The sequence below is a fragment of the Apteryx rowi genome, unplaced genomic scaffold (genome assembly GCF_003343035.1).
Source record: "Apteryx rowi isolate R43461 unplaced genomic scaffold, aptRow1 scaffold_43, whole genome shotgun sequence".
Lineage (NCBI taxonomy): Eukaryota > Metazoa > Chordata > Aves > Apterygiformes > Apterygidae > Apteryx > Apteryx rowi.
The window spans coordinates 3,415,407-3,435,671 of record NW_020450683.1 but is presented as its reverse complement, the minus strand read 5'-3'; the positions used below and the strand labels follow the sequence as shown (position 1 = coordinate 3,435,671).

The window sequence follows — 20,265 nt, the reverse complement described above, 5'->3', positions numbered from 1 at the left end:
ATGGGTTTAAGATGGAGAGTGCTCTGGCTATTTTGCTGGCCCTTAACTAAGTATCTAGCTCACAGTGTTCTTCATCCCTCCACTTTGCACGCTCCTGCTTAAGTAGATCCTTTCGACTCATGCATGCTTTCTGACAGCAGGCCAGGGAGAAGTGCCTTTAACATTGACTGATGATTAAACCTGGACTGGTCTCAATGGTTAGGCTTTTTGCTGTAGGGAATGCAGCAGCTTTAACTACTAGTTGTATTTCAAGCTCTGAGTTGATAATTTTGAGTCAAAAATCCTATAAAGAGGTGGTCATAAGAGGCTTTTTCTACACAATCAGTCTGGTATTGAAAGAGTAAACGTAGTTTTCCTCCTCTACCACCTCTTTAGGGTAGCATCTTATTCCAAGGGAAGTTTTGCCTACTTCCTATAAAAAGATCTTGGTCCAGGAGGAGGGAATACAGAGAAAATTGAAGCATCTCAAGTCAGTGACAATCAACTTTCAGCCCCTAGCTGGGTCCCCAGGACTTCTAATTGCAAAAGTTAGAAAACTGGAGTGAGTTCAAATGCAGTTAAACAGAGGCCTGAAGAGATCTGAAGAACAACGCTTTAGATTAGTTACTTTAGTCAGATGCTATTTTTACCAACGTAAGTGCAGCAGACTAGACATTAAAACAATGTATGAGCTGAAATGACACTGCTTGTACGTGCCTTGTATATATGGGTTGAAGTCCCATTGCTGTATGAGTGCTTTTGCCTAGTGTTGTTAGAAATGCGTTCTGAAATGGTTTGAATGACAGGAAATCTGGAGGAAACTTTGCTTAGATTTTTTTTTTTTTTTTTTCCTTTTTAGCTCCGTTTTCCCTGTCGTCAGTCTGCGGAAATGACTGACTTTTAACTTGTTTCTAAGTATTCAACCCAAGCCCAGTGAATTCAAGGGCTGACCTTGACTTTAATAGATGCCAGCTCCAGCCTCACTATGTAATAGCTGAGGTTATTTGCAATACTGTGCAATTCAGCCCAAGCATCAGAGGGATTAGCAGTTCCTTTATACCAATGTGGCAGTGAATCTTACTGTTACAGTAAGGGATTTTTAACTGAAAGCCTTGGAAATTTGGTCTTGTTGGTGTTTTTAATTTTTTCTTTTTCAGCTAATTTTGTCAGCAGCTCTAATCTATGCGCAGCCTGACAATCAGTACTGAATATTGCAAAAATTAAACAATGTTTTCCGTGTGTGATTTGCTGTTTGTTTTTGTGACAAGCAAAAATCTTAATCTGAGGAAGCAGCATGCTGTTTGGTCCCAGCATATTTGTTTATAACTGGTCCAATTTATCTGATTCAGGTGCACTGTGGCCAGGTATGAAACCTGAAAGTGGTTTAATTCAGACTCCATCTACAAGTCAGCACAGTGTGCTTACCTGCACTACAGGGTTAACCACAAGCCAACCCAGCCCAGCACATTATTCTTATCCCATTGAAGGTAACTTGGCATGGTTTTTTATCTGCATCTCTCTCCACCTAATTGAGTCCAGATTCCACAAATAGAGAGGCTTGCACGTTTTTTCTCTAGTTTGTGCATGCTTCGTTATGCTTTGTCTCTTTTCTATGTGTGCGTGTTTTAATTGTTTGGTTTTGTATTTGCTACATACCTCTGTCTGCAGCAGGCTGGCTTGTTGGTGCCATGCTGATGGACTTAACAGGGTGAAGCAAAGGGGATGGGGAGAGGAGACTAAATGTTGTATTCTTGCATGCCTTTACTGGGAATGCTCTTGCAGCTCAAGCTCTTTGTTGGTGGTCTTTAGCATGATGTCAGGAAATACAATGAGATTGGTTTTTTTGCTTGCCTCTGTAGGTAGATGGGTCTTTTATAATACGCGTGCGTGCACACACATGCGCACAAGCACAGACCAGGATATATTGCTTGTCTTGTTATGTGAGGCTGCCAGCTTGGTAGATCTGCTACAAAATGGATTTCTAAATATAGAACTAGCTTACAAATATTCTCACCACCAGAAGTGCCACATCTAAGAGGCCATGTGCTGAATTTCACCACATTCCAAAGCAATTTTTTAGGAGTAAATATACTAGTTAGCTGTATAATGATATATTGTTGCCTATGGCAAATACATGCAAATCAATAAATTTTTGAGGCTAGATTTTTGTCATTTGTATTCAGGTGATGCATTGTGAAAATCTGTCTTTTTATCTGTAGTTTTTAAGAAGCATTTCAGGAATGCTTAATCTATTTCTTGAATAATATTTTCGTAGAATAATTCAGGGACTTCAGGAGATCTTTAGTTCAACCTGCTGCTCAAAGAGTTGACAATGAATTCAGACCAGGTTGCTCAGTGAGGCTTTATCCAGGTGGGTCTCCAAAACCTCCAAAGATGGAGATTTCACCACCTCGCTGTGCAACCTCCAGTTCTTGACTGTCTTCCTGGTGAAAACCTTTCTCTTTTGTCAAGTCAGAACTTGTCCTGTTTCAAGTTACAACCATTTCTCTCCTCCTATTGTACACATGCAAAAAGAGCCTGGCTCCATCTTTTTGATAACCTCCTTATATGCAGTGGAAGGCTATTGGGTCCCCCCGAGGCTCGCTCTTCTCCAGGCTGAAGCAGCCTCCTAGTTCTCCATAGGGCATGAGCTCCAGCTCCTTGACCATTTTGGTAGCTCTTTGGCCAGACTTGCTCAAGTTTATCAACATTTTTCTTGTTCTTGAGGCAGAAAACTGGATGCTGTATCCAGATGGGGTCTAATGAGTGCCAAGTAAGGGGGAATAATTTTTAAGCAATAACTGGGTTTTAGCATATCTTTCACTCATGTGAAAGTCATTTGGTGTATCATTACAGGAGATACTTGCTCAGCTTGCAATGGCCAGGTGGATTGTTTATCCTTAATTTATTTTTTGTATTCATAACTTAACATCAGAAATACAACTCTGGAAATACCACCTTCTTTTAAACGTAGCTATTCTCCAGGTACTTGCATTGACAAAATAGATCTTAATGCTTTAAAGCACTAGCTTTTTCCTCAAAACAAAATAGGAGGGTGCTTATTCAGTGGTACAAGATTATATATGATATTACTGGCCCATCTGAGATGTATTTCAGTGCATGTTCTGTATGTTATAGTCTACAGACTAATGGTCAGATGTACTTAGTGTCTTAGAATTTTGCCTTTTGTACTCGAACAACTGACATGTGCAGTGGTATATATGAAAGGGTGATATGAAGCACTAGGATCTGACATGCCAGATATTCTTCTGGTTTTTTTGGCCTGTTCACAAGTAAAGAGCCTGACCGTAGATGCAGAAAGAATTGCTGAATCTGCGTAGTGGGAACTGTTTGTAAAGATCTGATGTGTAATGTTGTAGAGATAAGGGATAATGAAAAAAGAAATGTTGGAATGAGCCTGGAATTAAGACAAATAGTGAAGTTCAGATGGGAAGGGTCTGTGTTTCTACCAGAGCCCCAGCACTTGGGGGGCTTTCCTTTCTGTGATTTCTTAACTTCTGTGATCCATCTCAGTGGAACAGCAGCCTCTGTCTGAGCACAGTAGGTGAGAATTGTCCATTCAATCTCCATAATAATCTTGAAAGAGGTAAATAGACTTGTTCTGGCTTCTAGAGAGTTCATATCCTCCTGCTTTGCTGCAGATTCCTTCTGTGTTAGCAAGGAGTTTTTCTGGATAGCTATCCTTCGAAGTAACCTAGAAAGTGGCATTTTCTTCAGGTAACAGAAGCCTTAATTGTTTCCGTAATGGGTACAGTTGAAGGGTGTTTTATTTAGAAACTACCCCCTGTTCTTTAGCAGTTGTTTGAGGTGGTTCTGCGATGGGTATCTTACTCTCTTGATAGCTGTTGCTTGGTAGTAGTTGGGTAGCTACTGTRGACACTTCATTGTATCTTCATAGTATCTTCATTGCCATTATCGCTGTTCAGTGCAACCTTTTTTCCTTTTTCTAAATGTTCTCTCCAAAGCTCCCTCCCATCTGGTTTTGGACGTTCCTCAAGCTTTTTCTGTTCATGAGGGAATTCCCAGGGGTTAATTTCTTCATTTCTGTGTCTGCAGAGATGCCACCTTTCACATTTCCCACCTCTTGGAAACGGCCTGTATCTGTACACTTCTTTTAAGGCTTTTTTGTTTTGTTTTGTTTTTTTGTGAAGCATGTTTTGGATCGGTTTCTCTTTCCAGGAGCTGTCCGCAAGGTAGCATCTTTGTTTGCCGTAACACAACATATATTGACTAAGAGTTCCTGGTGGGGACTGTTTCCCTTTGCAGCTTCCCTGGGGTAGAAAAAGACTGAAGCCTTCAGCAGCTTGAGTTCTTCAGTCTTGGGGTGAACTCCGTATGGGTGTTATTTGCAGCAAATAAGGGCTTTTCTCTGAGTGAAGGTAAACTAGGTGATACTACTGATTTCTGCAAGTCTTTTCCTAAGCATCTAAGAGTGATTCTTGTTTTAAATGGTGTGTGTGGGAAGGTTTAGCAAAATAAATTACTTCTTGATAGCACCTGGTTTAGTACACATTGACTTCATTTGTGCTCGCCTCATTACTTGCTTTCACTAATTCTTGAGAGTCCTGAAAGCCAGTGTGGTGTAATTTTTAATGGAACAAACCTGTTGCTGTAAAACCACAAAATCTGCTAAATGACTTCTATTCCCTGGAGGAGCTCTAGCTGCTACTTCTGTGTTTTGGAAGAACTGAACACAGTAACATAAAGAATATTAAATTTTTAAAAATTCTTACTAACAAATATGTTTCTTTAATAATTTGCCCAACAATTATTTCAGAAATTCTCATCCCAAAACCAAGTGTAGTCTCATAGGGATTTGGAGAGAGATATTTAATTTCTCCAGTAAGAAGTATGCTTTTTATATTTTGTTTGAAATGTTTTCAGTACTTCCTTAAATTTTTGGACCCAATTAGGATAAATATGCTAAGTCCAGTGTAAATGGAGAGAAGCTTATTTTTTTGTCAGAACTGATTTAGACACACTCATATTTGTTTTATTGATTTACTCTGATTCATTTTCATCTTTTATAAATAAGTATCAGAATGTGATTATTTTCTTCTCAAAACTTTTAATAAAAATAAACCATTTTAATTAATCTCCAACTGCTTATCAAATATGAAGGGGAAAATATTTCCTTTTTAAAAACTCTACATAGATTTGTGAAACACTTTAAAATAATGTTTTTAAAGATCACTGTGTGCCAGCTCCCCTTCCCTGTAAGCCCAGTGGAAACTGTTAACTGGTTTCAAAATATACCCCAACTCTCTTTTGGCTGTCACTAGCAGAGTGCTGCTGGGTGCAGAAATACTTGCACATAAGCCCAGTAAGTACTTATTTCACAGCTTGGATGGGTCTTACCTCTTGTACTTTTCTTGAGATATGTAACGTAGTAATTCTTAATTTTACAGCATCAACTACCAATGCCAGTCCAGTCTCTACATCCTCAACTGTTGTCAATATTTCCACGTCAGCAGTAGCCAGCATCTCACAGGTAAAACTTCCTTCTTGATTATATACAGCATCTAATACGCCTTTGCTTAACACATTATTCAAAACTAACAGGAGAAGACAAAATATTTGCACCACTTTAAATGGAGCACAATGGGTACTAGATTTACAGGGCTTAGTATGTAACTCAAAGTCAGCAAAATTACTTGTGCCTTTCTCTTTGACTATGCTGCTTTTCTCTTTGGTCTTCACACCAAACTCACTTCAGGTCTTTGCTACTGTTTCCTTTTCTGTGGATTGAGCGTGATGAATCTTAAAACGTTGAGATCTCTGCGTGAGACATTAGAGAAGAAACAATAGAACTATTATTAGAATCATATTTACAGGGGGGATTATAGGTGGACATCTTTTGAATGCCCTTGTTCTCCATCAGCAATAAAATAAAAATAGGTTGTATACAAAAAAAAAAAAAGTGGAGGAAATGCCTTCTGATGGTGTTAGAATAAAACAAAGTCAAAAAGCTCTGTGGCTAGCAGACAGGCCCTTTTCCTCCTTACTCCATGATCTGTTATGGATAATCCATAGCACTTTGTTCTTGCCCCAGTCAGGGGTTAACTGCCATTCTGGATGTATAGAATTACAAAGGAGTGCTTCAATGTCACAGCTTTGCAGAAAGAGGATATGCAGAGCTGCAGAAAATGTAATGGATGCAGCAAATCCCTGTGTATTTATGCTGCTGCTTTTTAAGGTTCTTTTAGGAACATAAAGCTTACTTAGAGCTGTAAAGAAAGCAGCTTTCCTGAATGCTGGTGCAGACTGAGATACCTGGTGCATGTTCACAAATCTAGGATGCTCCTTGAAGAAATCAGGAGTTCACAGTATGTCAGAAGAGCATGATGTGACACTTCAGTGTGGCTGTTTTCTTTACAGTCAGTAGCAGATAGGAAAATCTTCAAGCACAGCTTGAATTCAGATGCCCTGACTGATCTCATTAATCTTCTAAATGAGTAAACAGTCTTCATAAATGGAAAACTTTAATCACAGCATGGAAAATAATTGCTTTCTAAGTTACGACATGAGTAGAGGCTGTTTATCCTGTATCCATGGCCTAGATTGCACTCTGAGCCAGTGCTACTCTCTGTCACTGCCCTGTCAGTATATCTGGTATCGGAAACTAAAACACAAGACAAAGCTGTACATTTCTGAAGACAGCAACAGCAGACTAAGAGTGGGCTGATGCCTTGGGATCCACTCAATACTTTCCTCTTACTTTCATATCAGCATATAGGAAAATAATTCAAATTAGGAATTCATTTTTGAAGGAACTGGATGTAGAGGAAAAGCCTTGTGATTCCTGGCCTCCTGTAGGCAGAACCTGCCTTCTGTGGAGACCATTGGGAAAGCAATACTCTTTTTCCTATGGCATCTTCCTGCTGAAGCCATGTAAATAGTTGCTTTAGGTGGTTGTGTAACATCAACTCTCCTCCCCTTTTGGGGATTTCTTGCATGTATGGAAGGAAATAGTGTAAAGTTAGTATGCTTTTGCTGGTGTTTCTCTTTGACAGACATATTATAGTATAAAAGTCATCTTAACATAAAATGTTTTCTGAAAGAAGTGTCCTATCATAACTGATCTTTTCTCCCAATAGGAGTATCCTACGTACACAATCCTTGGCCAAAGTCAGTACCAGCCATGTTATCCAAGTTCTGGCTTTGGAGTCGTAACACCAGCAGACAGCAACACGGACAGTACTGCGTTAGCAACAACTACGTATCCAACCGAAAAACCAAATGCCATGGTGCCTACGCGGACGGTGCAGAGACATTCCTCTGGTAATGGTTTCATCTTTAACAGGGTGGTTGCAAATACCTGTGATGTACAGTGCAGTGTGCAGACATGGGGAAAGCTTTGTTCAGAAATGTGATTAGAACACCTTTGCCTGCTTGCCTGGATGGGACACTTGCTTTCCACTGTCACAGTTGTCTCACTGATGTTCAGGGTATTACAATAGGGCAGCCAAATTTATTTCTGGAAGTCTTATAATACTGTGATTCAGGAGAGACATACCATAGGCTCCGAATGGGTTAGGGAGGTGGTATTCCAGGTGGCTCAAAGTGGAGCCAACAGCAGCGACCTGGGGACTGTTGCCTCACATGATGGGTCAGGGCGGTGTGTTCGTTTGGGTCCCTGGGCATCCCTTTATCCAGCCTCAACAGCTCCTGCTAGCTCCTTCCTTCCCACAACCAAGTGTTCAGATTACTTGGCAGCCATAACACAGCTGCCAATCCCAGCTATGGGAGCCCCCCGGAACGGCTCGTTCGTCTTCAAAAGCTGTAGTTTGGCCGCCACCACCACTCAGTGAGTTGGTATCTAGTGTGCCCAGGAGCACGTTCTTTCTCTACTTCTCTTCCATCTGCTTCATCATGTTAACCATTTTATAAATAAAAGCTGTTTTACTGTGCTCTGTATGTGAGCAGATCTGCATATACGCAGCCTTAAGTAACCCTACACCTGTCAGGGGCAGAAGATTTTAGCTGGTAACAGAAGAGATGCAGAAAATAGATTTAAAGGATTTAATTGACTATTCTAGAGAAGTTGTATCTTTGGCTAGCCTTTTCCACTAATGTCATAGCACACACAAACTTGCAGCGGTATTGACTAGCGTTTCCTCACCAAAAATACAATTTTCTTCACTTAATAGGGACAAGAGCAAAGACTTAGTGCTTCCTCCAGCCTCTTATGCAAGGAGTTAGGAGATTTTTTTTCTGTGTTGTAGAATGGCTATAAAGTGAAATCTCTGCTGTCTGTTGCAACTTGGTAGTCTGGGGAAAAAACGCAGGCTTGGTTATTTAAGTTTGTTGTTTAACACCTCCCCTCCCTCCCCTCCCTCCAAACTTCTGGTGCTTGTTGGAAGTTTTCAGTTCTGTTGTTTCAGGAGTTTTAAAGAACAATAGTGGCTACAATTAGATCTTCAACAATGATCTGTTTTTTTCTGGAAGTGATATCCACATATCCTTTTGTGCTACGAATGATCATGTACTACAGGCACTCAGAAAGAGTGTTCTATGTCTTAACTCACCTATTCCCCTGTGGCTGATGCATGAGTATTTAAGTGTGTGCTATAGGTCCTTGGGTTTTTTTGACTGCCCAGAGGAAACAAAGAGTGACCCTGTAGCTGAACAGTTATATGTGAATATTGCCTTCCTCTGGGCTTATCCTAGTGTCTTTATTTTCTTAATTCCTTTAACTCCTACAGTATTTTCTGGATTCTGAGTCCATCTGGTCTGTGCTGAGTGGCTTCCTCTGAGTATGGTCTGTCTTTGTTGTTTTCAAGGCTTGTCTCTGAAAGCTGGATTCTATCTGCGCACTGCTTGTTAGAGGCAGATCCCTGTTGTCTGACCTGCACTCCAAATATCTGGTGTTGCCTTGGCAAAGTCCATATTGTCAGCAGATGTCAGATTTTGAGTGCATTCAGCCCTCTCTGCACAGAAAAGGAGAGTTCCACCTGCAAAATTGCCTTTTGGGAAAGCTGCTGGTCTCCATCTCAGAACAAGGTGCCTGCAGATGCCTGGTTTTACCCATAGTAATAATTAACAGTTTGACCTCACTAGGCCCATATTCCTAGCACTGGAGCTCTTCTACATCAAGAATTGACATTTCTATAAGCACTGGGCCTTTTTTTTTTTTTTTTTTTTTTCCCCCATCCGAAGAAAGAATACAGATGCTGGCACCAGAGGGCTTTTTAGACACTGTGCTGAGAGCTCTGGCTGGACAGAAGTACTGGGCAGTCCACTAGCTCTTACTGACTGGGCTTTTCCGTCCTGGCTAGTTGAGCTTGGGAACAATTCCTTCTCTCCAGGTTCCTAAAAGAGCTACGACACACTGCTGTATCCCCTCAGAGGGCCTGAGCCCTCCCTTCCCTTGGGGTAGGAGGTGTTGTCCAGATCTTGCCTATTCACCTTGGCTTGGCGACCAAGATACCCGTTTCCAAGGGCAAGGAGCAACTGCAACCTCTTAGTTGTGCTCTGCTGCTGGATGCCAAAAAGGGACTTTCTGCCAACAAACGATCCATTAAGTGTGTTTTGGCAAACTGATGTAGTGTAGCCCACATGGAAAGCTGACTGCAACGTCATTTCCTCATCAAGAATGTTGAGTTTCTGTATTCTCACAGCAGTCTGTCTTCTCTGTTATGACAGAAGTTTTAATGGGTGGCTAAACTTGTAGACTTGTCTTCTTACCAATAGCAGAATAGGCTATATAATGTGTGCCTATCCCAGTAATGGCCATGGTGCTTGACCAAGACTGCATCTCCTGTGCTAAGTACATTCCTGTCATTCTTCCCCATCTTTTGGATAGAGCAATGTAGCTGTAGTATGAAGTGTCTGGGTCACAGTCACCATGATGTAATTTGTGTATGATCAATACACTCCAGATAACTTCACTCACTGACTGTTGTTTAAATGTTAATCAAAAGCCATTTTACAGTGAAACAGGAGTGAGTAGTGTATGCTGAGTTGAAAATAGCACGTTATAGAGGGTTGCTGGACTCAGAAAAGGTGTTTGACTAGCCCAGAAAATCTGGGAAGGAAAGACATTATTAAATATTTCTTTTGTCCTCTGATTCCAGATTGAGGAGTTTTGATGCTCTCTCAGGAAATATTAAAAAAAAAGAAAGGAGGAGGGGGGAGGGGGGGAAAAAAAAGAAAAAGAGGCTCTGGGAGATGTCTAAGGGATTACAGGTCTTAAGTGGTTGCGGGAAGCTCTGTCTTTGGCCATGTAGCACAGGCAGGATGCAATAAGTAGCTCTGAACTGGCAGGACTTAACTGAGGAGACAGATCTGTTTCAAAATGATGGGGTAAACAAATCATGTTTTATCTTCTAATAAAGGTTCAAATTCCGTTGCTTCAATGAAGCAAGGTAACATGTCCAGCAAAGGAGGTTTGTGGCCCAACACTGTAAGCATCGTGTTGGTGTTTGTTTTGAGACATGAGGGGATGAGAACTGTGTGACTTCTTTCTTCTAGGAGATGCATCCACAAGTCCCTCATTGTCAAAAGCAACAGCAAGTAAAGACTTAGATGAGCAGACAAGAAAAAACATCCCTGGGAGGAACAGGGGGAAGAGGAAAGCGGACACCACCTCCTCACAGGACAGTGAACTGGAGGTAAGTGGTAGTCTTGTTTTCTACAGATAGCATTGCAGAATAGTGTGGCAGTACAAGTCCTCCCCTCTTTCTTTCCTATGGAAAATGGAAGAGAATAATTTGGGAAACTCCCCTGACCATGTTATGTGAGAGCCAGCCTAAGTGAGTTCTTCAGTGGTCCTTAACAAGCATCACTTAAGTGCTTCTTAAAATCATAGCAATGTCAGTGAGAGAGATGTCTGGAGGTCTCTAGTCCAACCTTCTGCTCAGGGCAGGGACAGACCCAAAACAAGATGGCCATGGCTTTGTCTAGCTGAGTCTTGAGAACCTCCAAGCTTGGAGACCTTCCACCTCTCTAGTGGTCTGTCCCAGGGCTACCGCACTCATCTGGGGAAGAAGGTTTTCTTTCCCTAACCTGAATCTTCCAAGCTGCAACTTTCCCCTTATATCATCTGTCACTACTGATAAGAATTTGGCTCCATCATCTCTGTGGTTCCCCTTCAAGTAGTTGTGGGATGCTATTAGATCACCCTTAATCTCCTCTTTGCTAAGATAAACTGTCCCAGCTCCCTCAGCCTCTCTGTTAGGCCCCAGGCTGCTGACCATCTTGGTAGCCCTTTGCTGGCTCCTCTCCAGTTTTCTCCCATCCCTCTTGAACTGGGAATCCAATACTGGATGCAGTATTCCATGAATGGCTTTCCCAGTGACAACTAGGGTGGGACTTCCTTCCATCAGCTGGCCATACTTCTCTTAATATACTCCAGCATGCAGTTCACCTTATTCACCGTGAGAGTGCACTGTTGGCTGGTATTGCATCTAGTACCTACTGTAACCTCCAGCTTCCAGCCTGGACTGATACAAGGAGTTATTCTACCCCACATGCAGAGCTTTGCACTTACTAAACTTCTTGTAGATTCTGTTGGCCCATTTCAGTTTATCAAGGTCCTTCTGTATTGAAACTATTTGTCACTACAGCCAATCCCCCTAATTTATCTTAACAAAGGAATCTCTGATATACACTGGAGTCATTTAGCTGATGCTCCCTAGATCACAGTGTTCACAAGCTGATAAGCTGGCTTCCTCTTTCACCCAGGTGGTGAACTTTTACCCTACCAGGACTCTAAAGTTCATTAACACTCTGGGTTTTTGCTTTTATAACAGTAAAAGCAAGAGAAGCTTTTGAGAAAGTTTGATCAAGAGAGTTTTACTCTGAGTGTATAGTTACACTATAGCAATATATGAACTCCAGTGTTGCACAGAAAGAGTTTAATTAATGATGAATTTAACCTATGGGGCAAATACTGTTGTTCATATCTGACAGAAGCATGCTGCAACTAACCACAAAATGAATTGCCAAACTGGCTGCTTCACTGGAGCTTAATACTTGGAATATCTCAACCCTAACCTGCTTTTATTCTCTACTCAGCGAGTGTTTCTGTGGGACTTGGATGAGACCATCATAATCTTCCATTCACTTCTCACAGGGTCATACGCTCAGAAATATGGCAAGGTAATATTGTCTTTTCTGTGGAAGAAAAAAGTCCTATCTGTCAGGCAGAAGTAAACAATCTTAGGAAAAGGAATAGAAAATTATATTTTGGTTTAAAATATGTATGGTGGTGCTTTTAACTTATTGCCCATCTAGGGTGGGAAAAACACTAAATTTGGGGTTATACAGAACTAGGATATGAATATTGTAAACACTTCTACCCTAATAATACAAGTCTTAAAATTTCAAACTGTCTTTATCATCTTTGGGATTTAATGAGGTCATAAAGCATAGTGAAAAGAAGCATTATTTTCTTTTCTGAAATATACTGAGAAATTTCTAACATTTTGTCTGTGTTGCTCCTGAAAGTGCATCAGTCCCTGCCATGCAGTACTGAAGTGTTTTGTTATGCTTTTGGGTCAATATATTACCAGAATGTGGATTTTTTGATTCAGTCACTTAAAACTTTAGGAAGATTGTAGTTTGCACCATTGAATGTCAGCAGATGGAATTATACCATATGCAGTGAAAGCTCTATGCAACTTAATTGTTCAAAATTTTATCACAATTTACTTTTAGCCTGTAACCAAGGTGAATTTACACTTTCTTTCTCTCTCTCTCTCTTTTTTTTTTTTTTTTTTTTTTTTTTTTGCGGCAGGATCCAACTCTAGTGATTGGCTCAGGTCTGTCCATGGAGGAGATGATTTTTGAAGTAGCTGATACTCACTTGTTTTTCAATGACTTGGAGGTACCTGGCAAATGTTTTTGAAAGGCAAAACGTCCACATTACCTAATTAGAGTTACACTGCATTGTTTCTGAGGGTAGATGTGCTTCACAGCCACTTGAGGATGAAACTTAACAGTATCTCCCAAAACTGAAGAGGTTCTATGCAGAGCCAGATCAGGGATGTTCTTTGTTATCCAGAACGTGAGGCGTAGCGTTAGCATCTTGGAGACTTCTAGGGTCATGAACTCTCTTACCTCTCTTACAGGTTTCTACTTGTACCTATAACGGGAGTAACAAGAGTGATTACATTGTGGTTTCCTTCTGGACTGGAAAGCACTTTGCTTTCACTGACTCTACTTTGAAATGGAGACCTGAGACATGGGGAAGAGGGTGACCTTGAATCTGTCAATTCTCAGGGCTTTGGTAAAGCCAGGAACAAAATCCAGTTTCTGACACTCAGACAGCGTAGGTTATGCTGACTGTGTAACAACTCTGAAGGATGCACTTCCATCAAAAAGCACATTGTACACACTAAGGTGATCAGGAGTAGTCAGCATGGTTTCACAAAGGGGAGGTCATGCTTAACCAACCTGACAGCCTTCTCCGATGGAGTGACTGGCTGGGTAGATGAGGGGAGAGCAGTGGATGTTGTCTACCTCAACTTCAGTGAGGCTTTTGACATGATCTCCCATAACATCCTCAAAGGCAAGCTGAGGAAGTACGGGCTAGGTGAGCAGACAGTGAGGTGGACTGAAAACTGGCTGAATGGCCAAGCTCAGAGGGTTGTGATCAGTGGTGCAGTCTAGCTGGAGGCCTGTAGCTAGCGGTGTCCCCCAGGGGTCCAGTCCTGTTCAATTTGTTCATCAACAACCTGGATGATGGGATGGGGTGCCCCCTCAGCAAGTTTGCTGATGATTCAAAACTGGGAGGAGTGGCTGATACACCAGGGTGCTGTGCTGCCATTCAGAGGGACCTGGACAGGCTGGAGAGACAGGCAGAGAGGAACCTCACAAAGTTCAACAGAGGGAAGTGCAGAGTCCTGCACGTAGGGAGGAATTAAGCCCAGGCACCAGGACAGGCTGGAGGAAAACATGCTGGAAAGCAGCTCTGCAGAGAAGGAGCTGGGGGTCCTGGTGGACACCAAGTTGACCATGAGCCACCAATGTGCCCTTGTGGCCCAGAAGGCCAATGGTATCCTGGGGTGCATCAGGAAGAGCATTGCCAGCAGGTCAAGGGAGGTGAGCCTTGCCCTCTCCTCAGCCCTGGTGAGGCCACACCTGCAGCCCTGTGTCCAGTCCTGTGTTCCCCAGGACAAGAGAGACATGGAGCTACTGGAGCGAGTCCAGCAAAGGGCTACTGAGATGAATAAGGGACAGGAGTTTCTCTCGTGAGGAAAGGCTGAGAGAGCTGGGCCTGTTCAGCCTGGAGAAGAGAAGACGGAGCGGGGATCTTATCAATGCGTTTAAATATCTGAAGGGAGGATGTAAAGAGGATGGAGCCAGAGTCTTTTCAGTGGTGCCCAGTGACAGGACAAGAGGCAATGGGCACAAAGTGAAACACAGGAAGTTCCGTCTGAACGTGAGGAAAAACTTTTTTACTGTGAGGGTGACTGAGCCCAGGGACAGGTTACCCAGAGAGGTTGTGGAGTCTCCATCTGTGGAGACATTCAAAAGCTGTTTGGACACAATCCTTGGCAACGTGCTGTAGGTGACCCTGCTTGAGCAGGGGGGTTGGACTAGATGATCTCTAAAGGTCCCTTCCAACCATAACTGTTCTGTGATTCCGTGGTATTTCATTTACTACTGTATTTCCCAGCGGCCAAGCAATATCATCAGAAACAGTCTGTGTTCCGGTGGGCTGAAGGGTGAATGTCCTAAATATGTTAAAAATAAGGCTGCAGATTGTATCTGGTAATGGTAAGCCAGGGACAATACCTAGGCAGCTAGAGCTGGCAAACTAAGAGCATCTGTAAGATAATGATGTGATAGTTTTGAGCCAGCACAGGACAAAATCTTTTCTGACAAAGCAGAATTCACTGGCAAAGTCAGTAAAGTTCCTGATAGTGGAAAGCCTTACACAATCTGCCCAACATCACTTCCTTCAGACAAGAAAGTGAGGAATGCTCAAAGGCGCAGAAAAGCAGGTAGTCCCAAAGCAGTGCAGCTGTATCTGTAGTGTAGAAAGCAGATTTCCTGACTCTTGTGACTTATTTGATATTCAAGTCCAACAATATGGACACATGAACCTAATTTACAGAATTCACAGGCTTAGTCTCAAGCAGAATATGGACAGTGAACCATTAAGAGTAGGTTCATCGCTGTGCAAATGCTGGGAAAAGACAAGATGCTTTTATTAATGCAGAAGGAAACTTAAATGAGTTTTTCATTTTAATTTTGCATCTTATATGGCCGTTTGCAGCTGTGAACTTTACAAAGGTGGTAATGGAAGTCATATCCCTGCCTCAGCAAAAAAAAAAAAACCCAAAATACAGATTTCGTGCTGGAAAGGCAGTCACTGACACATTAACTATCCATTTATCACTCATTAGTGTAGGTGTTGGTACTAGCAGCAGTAGCAAATTTTTGAGATGGGGAAGATTTACTCCTAGTTCTAAAGCATTTGTAGTTTATCTCTGTCTTAAGTCAGCTATATGAAGCACCAGGGTCTTGGCAGTGCCACATTGATATTTCACTCCAAGATTTGTGCTGTGGTTCTCTGGTAACAGAACTGACTTTTGTGTTGATGAAGTGGCGTATCAATACTTCACCAGGTAATGTGGTTTGGGGATGTTTTGGTTTTGGTTTCTTTATGTGAAATGGCAAAAGGGGCTTCAAATGACAAGTGAGCTTTGAGTGCAGCCTGATTTATCAGGTGTTGAGTTTTCTTTTTTGCAGACATATCGAAATGTCATAGAAATATGCTTTTTTCAGACATTTCTGGTAATTCAAATTGTGGTCTTGAGAAGAACCTGCAGGTGCTGAGAAGTAAAATGTAGTACTGGAAAACAAAGATAATGGAAGTTATCCATAGGTTTGTGGAGGCAGTATGGCATAGTTTTTTCCTGTTGCGAAGCATGAGGGGATTTCTTTTTTTTTTAATCACACTTTTTTTAAGCTGTAAATTTCGCTGTGTTTCTGGATTACAAGTGTGGCTTGCTTTTCTCTCTCTCTCTCTTCTTCTTTTTTTTTTTTTTTTTTTTTTTTTTTTTAACAGGAGTGTGACCAGGTACACATAGATGATGTGGCATCTGATGACAATGGCCAAGATTTAAGGTGGTGTACTGAGGAATGCATGAAATGTATAGCTGATATAATCTGCTTTTGGGCGGCGCTTCCAAAAGAAACTAAAGTAAAATGTGGTTAAGGAATGAGTTGTTAGCATTATGCAGGGGATAAAACTTGGCAAGCAAAGCTGGTTTGCTGAATAGTTTTTCTTTCAAAACCTACAAAAGGTTAAGACTTTTGGAATTATAATGTGAATTATATTGTCCACTGTCAAACATTATCTGCGTACACTCAATGACATGACATGGATGGACCAACACTCCAAACTTCAGTGATCTTGACCTCTGAAAGTCTCCCTACAGTCTGTCTTCTGCCACCTTGCAGATCCTGTGCAGAATTTTTTAGTGGGCATAAGGTCTTCCTGCAAGATAGGTTAATTCAGATACATAGATAGGCTATTAGAGATTTTGATTTACCCACGCTGACATCAGCTAGGGGCACATGGGATTAGCTTTCTCGGGACACTGTGCTTGGACACAAGAGGCACATACTTTATTACATGTTGTGCCACCTAGTTTAGTTCTTCATTTACGTCTAAGCAATTGCCTCCACCACCCTGACCAGGGAAGGGGGAGGTGTCTGAAAGTCCGTAGAAATGTAATGGCCTCAAAAGTAGGTGACAAATGAGAAGTTGTCACTTTACACTAACTATGCTCCTATGTTTGTAGGTGATCTGTCATGCACCAGCCCAAAGAAATTGCTTGTGCAAGTCTGTATAGAGCTTATTGCCTCATATTTTCTTCCTGTGGTTTTCGAGCTTCACTTTAAAGAAGGTGAACTTTTCATCCCAGCTTTGTGTTTGTCTTTGAGACGGTATTAAGACAAAATGAGAATGACTTTGCTTTAAAATGAGGGTGACAGCTGTTTGGTGATGTCCCTCTGGTATTTATGCTGTTGAATTATTTAAATGCCATTGTTGACAAAAACAAGGTTTGGGATATTTGGGGGCTCCAAGAGGTAGGCAAGGCCCATGACAGTGTTTACTTGATGCAGTCAAAGTATGAAGTTTCACCAAAAGATCTATAGGATGACAGTGGCAGTGTTTACAGTGGCATTTGTGTACATTGAGCATGGACTGCCTACCCACTCCTTGAGGAGAAACAGATCAGCATTCTCAGGTGCAGAATCTGAGTATAACCTAGATCGTAGATGATTTTATTTTTCACTTTTACAGAACTTTACCAAAACATTGCCATGTAACAAAAGTAAATTGAGGGCCAAAAGGTTTTAAAAAAAAATCTGATGTTCAAAAATAAATAATAAAAATATAAAGTGGCTCTTTCAGGAAGCAGTGATGTAAAAACACATGCCCTTGTATATGTATTGGGAAAGATTTTTATTACAAAGAGGGATGTAGAATGATGTTTGGGACTGTCCTGAAAGACAGGATAAGCCAATCGAAGAGCTCACTGTTGCTAAATGGGCTCCCCCACCCCTGCCAAGACCCAGCTATGCGTTGCCACTGCCTGTTTGAATCAGCTCATGTTTTGGTTGATCCTGTGTGTACCCAATTGTGTACCCTGTGAGGGCGGGAAGGGGAAGGTGGTTTTCTGCTGTGTTAGTGAGTTGAACTGGCTCGTGATAAGGTCTGAGAATCACCTGTCTATGGGGGAGAAAAAAATATTGGGCAAAGGAAACATGGTAGGGCTTGCTGCAGTCATGAGCTGGTGAATCAGCTCATCTGCTTGTGGAGCTGCAGCTGTACTCTCCAAAGAGGCACATATGTTTGAAGTGTAATGCTGGAATTTATCGCTATAGAATGAGAGAGGTTAATGGGAACAATGTTTTGTATTGCAGAGAAGTGAGTAGTCAAAGAGCAAAGGAAGGTTTTGTAGTGGAAGGTGTGAAAGAGGAGCTGAATCAATACATTTCAATACATTTTAAGAGATTCTGAACTGTTTAGAATCAGCAGCAAGTGTAGTTGGATATTAGAGTTCATTGTTCAGAGAAGTCAGTCTCTGCTGTCAGCGGTGTAGCTAGTTGTGCAGAGTTCCTCTCCCTAGGGCTTTTCTAGCTGCTGTCAGAGCTGAAGTCTGCAAGCCAGCCAGAAAGACTGTAGTGATCCTGCTGCTGTTGCACATATAACAGATCTGTTCTTCTGAAATAGCAACTACAATTTCTCCACGGACGGCTTCAGTGGCTCAGGAAGTAATGCAAATCACAGCTCATCAGTTGGCGTCCAGGGTGGAGTGGACTGGATGAGAAAACTGGCATTCCGCTACCGCAGGGTACGAGAGATCTATGACAAATATAAAAGTAACGTTGGAGGTGAGTGTTTGGATACACTGATATATGACCACTAAACACCATTCTCCTAATGCTAAAAAAGATCAAATCTCCGTGGAATTTAAGAGTAATTTAATCACCTGGTGGTTCTATTTCTGAATTCAGTGGGCACATACAATTTCCAAGGGATGTTGCGAGAAATATGCAAGAAGTACTTCTTCCAAAGCTGAATGGCAGTCCAGTGCAGTCTACAAGTTATCATGTAGACAGAGGCAATTAGTCCTATATTTAAGAGGATGATTTGGTGAAGACAACGTCTCTTTGCTACTTTTGCATGAAAGGCTACATACCGCTCTTCTTAAAACAGACCTAAATGGCTATGTATCGCTCTTCCCAGAAGGCCTTAGCAAGCCTTTTCACCTGTGTCTTCACAAAAATCTATATTGTGATGTGCCATTGCCAAGAAATAGTATCCACTCTTTTGGCTGGTGCACTCGCAATCTGATGTGACTTCTATAAAGTCTGTTTGCAAAGTCACTTGAATTCTTCTTCTTATTTTGCTTTCCTTCCAATGCCAGAGCAGTAATAATGCTGCAGACCACAGCCTTATCCCACAGATATCAAATATAGATGATGGTGCTGTTTAGTCTGTATCTTGGCATTGAGGGCCTTAGGAATGGGGTACAGCTGGAACAGTCATCTGACTGGATGACTTGTCCTGGTAGGTTGTGTGTTTGGGTACCCTTAGCCTATGCAAAACAGAAAATTGATATAACATTTTCTTGTTTTTTTTTCTTTACATGCAGGGTGATCAAAATTACCACTTTTAGCCTTAAAAATCTATTAATGTAAGCCTGTATTTCAGTATGCCACAATTACCTCAATTTTGGTAGGGATCAGCATCGTTGTTCCATGCTTTACATGTGGCAAACCTGGATGAGGAGTTTTTCAGGACCTGCATAAGGCCACACGGTAAATCAGCTGGCAGCACAGCCCAGAATTAATCCCTCATGTGGCCTTATTATCAGAGGGCTACCATACTTCAGGGGTGTAGTGAGGAGAGTTGGGGCAGGAGTGAGGAGGGGGGTTCTTTTGCGTGGCTGGAAATTGGATAGAAACATTTCAGACTCAAGGTGCTCATTTTTTGTTCAGTTGTATTTAATAATGGGAGCAGGTTTGGGATGTAGTCTCCGTTTCTGGCTGCTTTTAATTTGGAACTGGATGCTTTCAAACAGTGGTATCTAAAAGGCATTAAAATGGGAAAAGTTCTCAGGTATGTGTTGAGCAGAAAGTCAGAATGGTTTATTCAGTAATTCCTTCCTCTGCTGTCTGTGTCCTCTGATAACGTCTATCATCATGACTGTTTTGTACAAGAGAAATGCAGTTCATTGTGTGTATCCTAAGAAAGGGTTTGAAATAGAGAAAAGTATCTGCTCCATTCTCCACAGGCAGAATCACAGATTGGTGTCTAGGCTCATCTGTATGACTGGCAGTCGATTCCTCCCATTGCCTTGTGACAGTCTCAGGTTTCAGATGACTTCAGTACAGTGTTACTTATTGCAGAACATCGGCAGCTGTTAGATTAAGCTATGACCATCTCTGTGTTAGATTTACTAACTCAACTGAGAAAACTTGTGTTGCCTCCATTCCAGGCCTTCTTAGCCCGCAGAAGAGGGAAGCTCTGCAGCGACTAAGGACAGATATAGAAGTGCTAACGGATTCCTGGCTAGAAACTGCATTAAAGTCCCTGCTACTTATACAGTCCAGGTACGGAAACTGGAAATGTGTGTGTGTTGCTTTCTCAGCCATTCTTCTCACTTAGATTTGCATGTAGCGCTGCATTGCAGCAATGTTCCTGTAAAATATCACTGCTGCTTGTCACAGGTAATGGGAAACAGAATGAAAAGGTGCAGGAACTCCACTCCTCAGAGCCCTTTGAGATTTTTC

The 20,265-nt window shown here is 41.7% G+C and overlaps 1 protein-coding gene across 13 annotated transcripts in view; it reads left to right on the top strand.

Moving 5' to 3' along the window:
* EYA3 (EYA transcriptional coactivator and phosphatase 3) overlaps positions 1-20,265 on the top strand; it is a 64,267-nt gene that overhangs the window by 37,083 nt on the left and 6,919 nt on the right. For 10 of the 13 annotated variants that reach the window (XM_026076277.1, XM_026076278.1, XM_026076281.1 and 7 more), the window contains 9 exons: positions 1,329-1,466; positions 5,409-5,491; positions 7,098-7,281; positions 10,474-10,613; positions 12,019-12,102; positions 12,740-12,829; positions 16,022-16,080; positions 18,200-18,360; positions 19,971-20,085. In XM_026076277.1, the coding sequence (XP_025932062.1) occupies positions 1,329-1,466; positions 5,409-5,491; positions 7,098-7,281; positions 10,474-10,613; positions 12,019-12,102; positions 12,740-12,829; positions 16,022-16,080; positions 18,200-18,360; positions 19,971-20,085 (1,054 nt within the window). The remainder of the gene's footprint in view (positions 1-1,328; positions 1,467-5,408; positions 5,492-7,097; positions 7,282-10,473; positions 10,614-12,018; positions 12,103-12,739; positions 12,830-16,021; positions 16,081-18,199; positions 18,361-19,970; positions 20,086-20,265) is intronic. The other 3 variants (XM_026076290.1, XM_026076283.1, XM_026076288.1) reach the window with 2 other exon arrangements.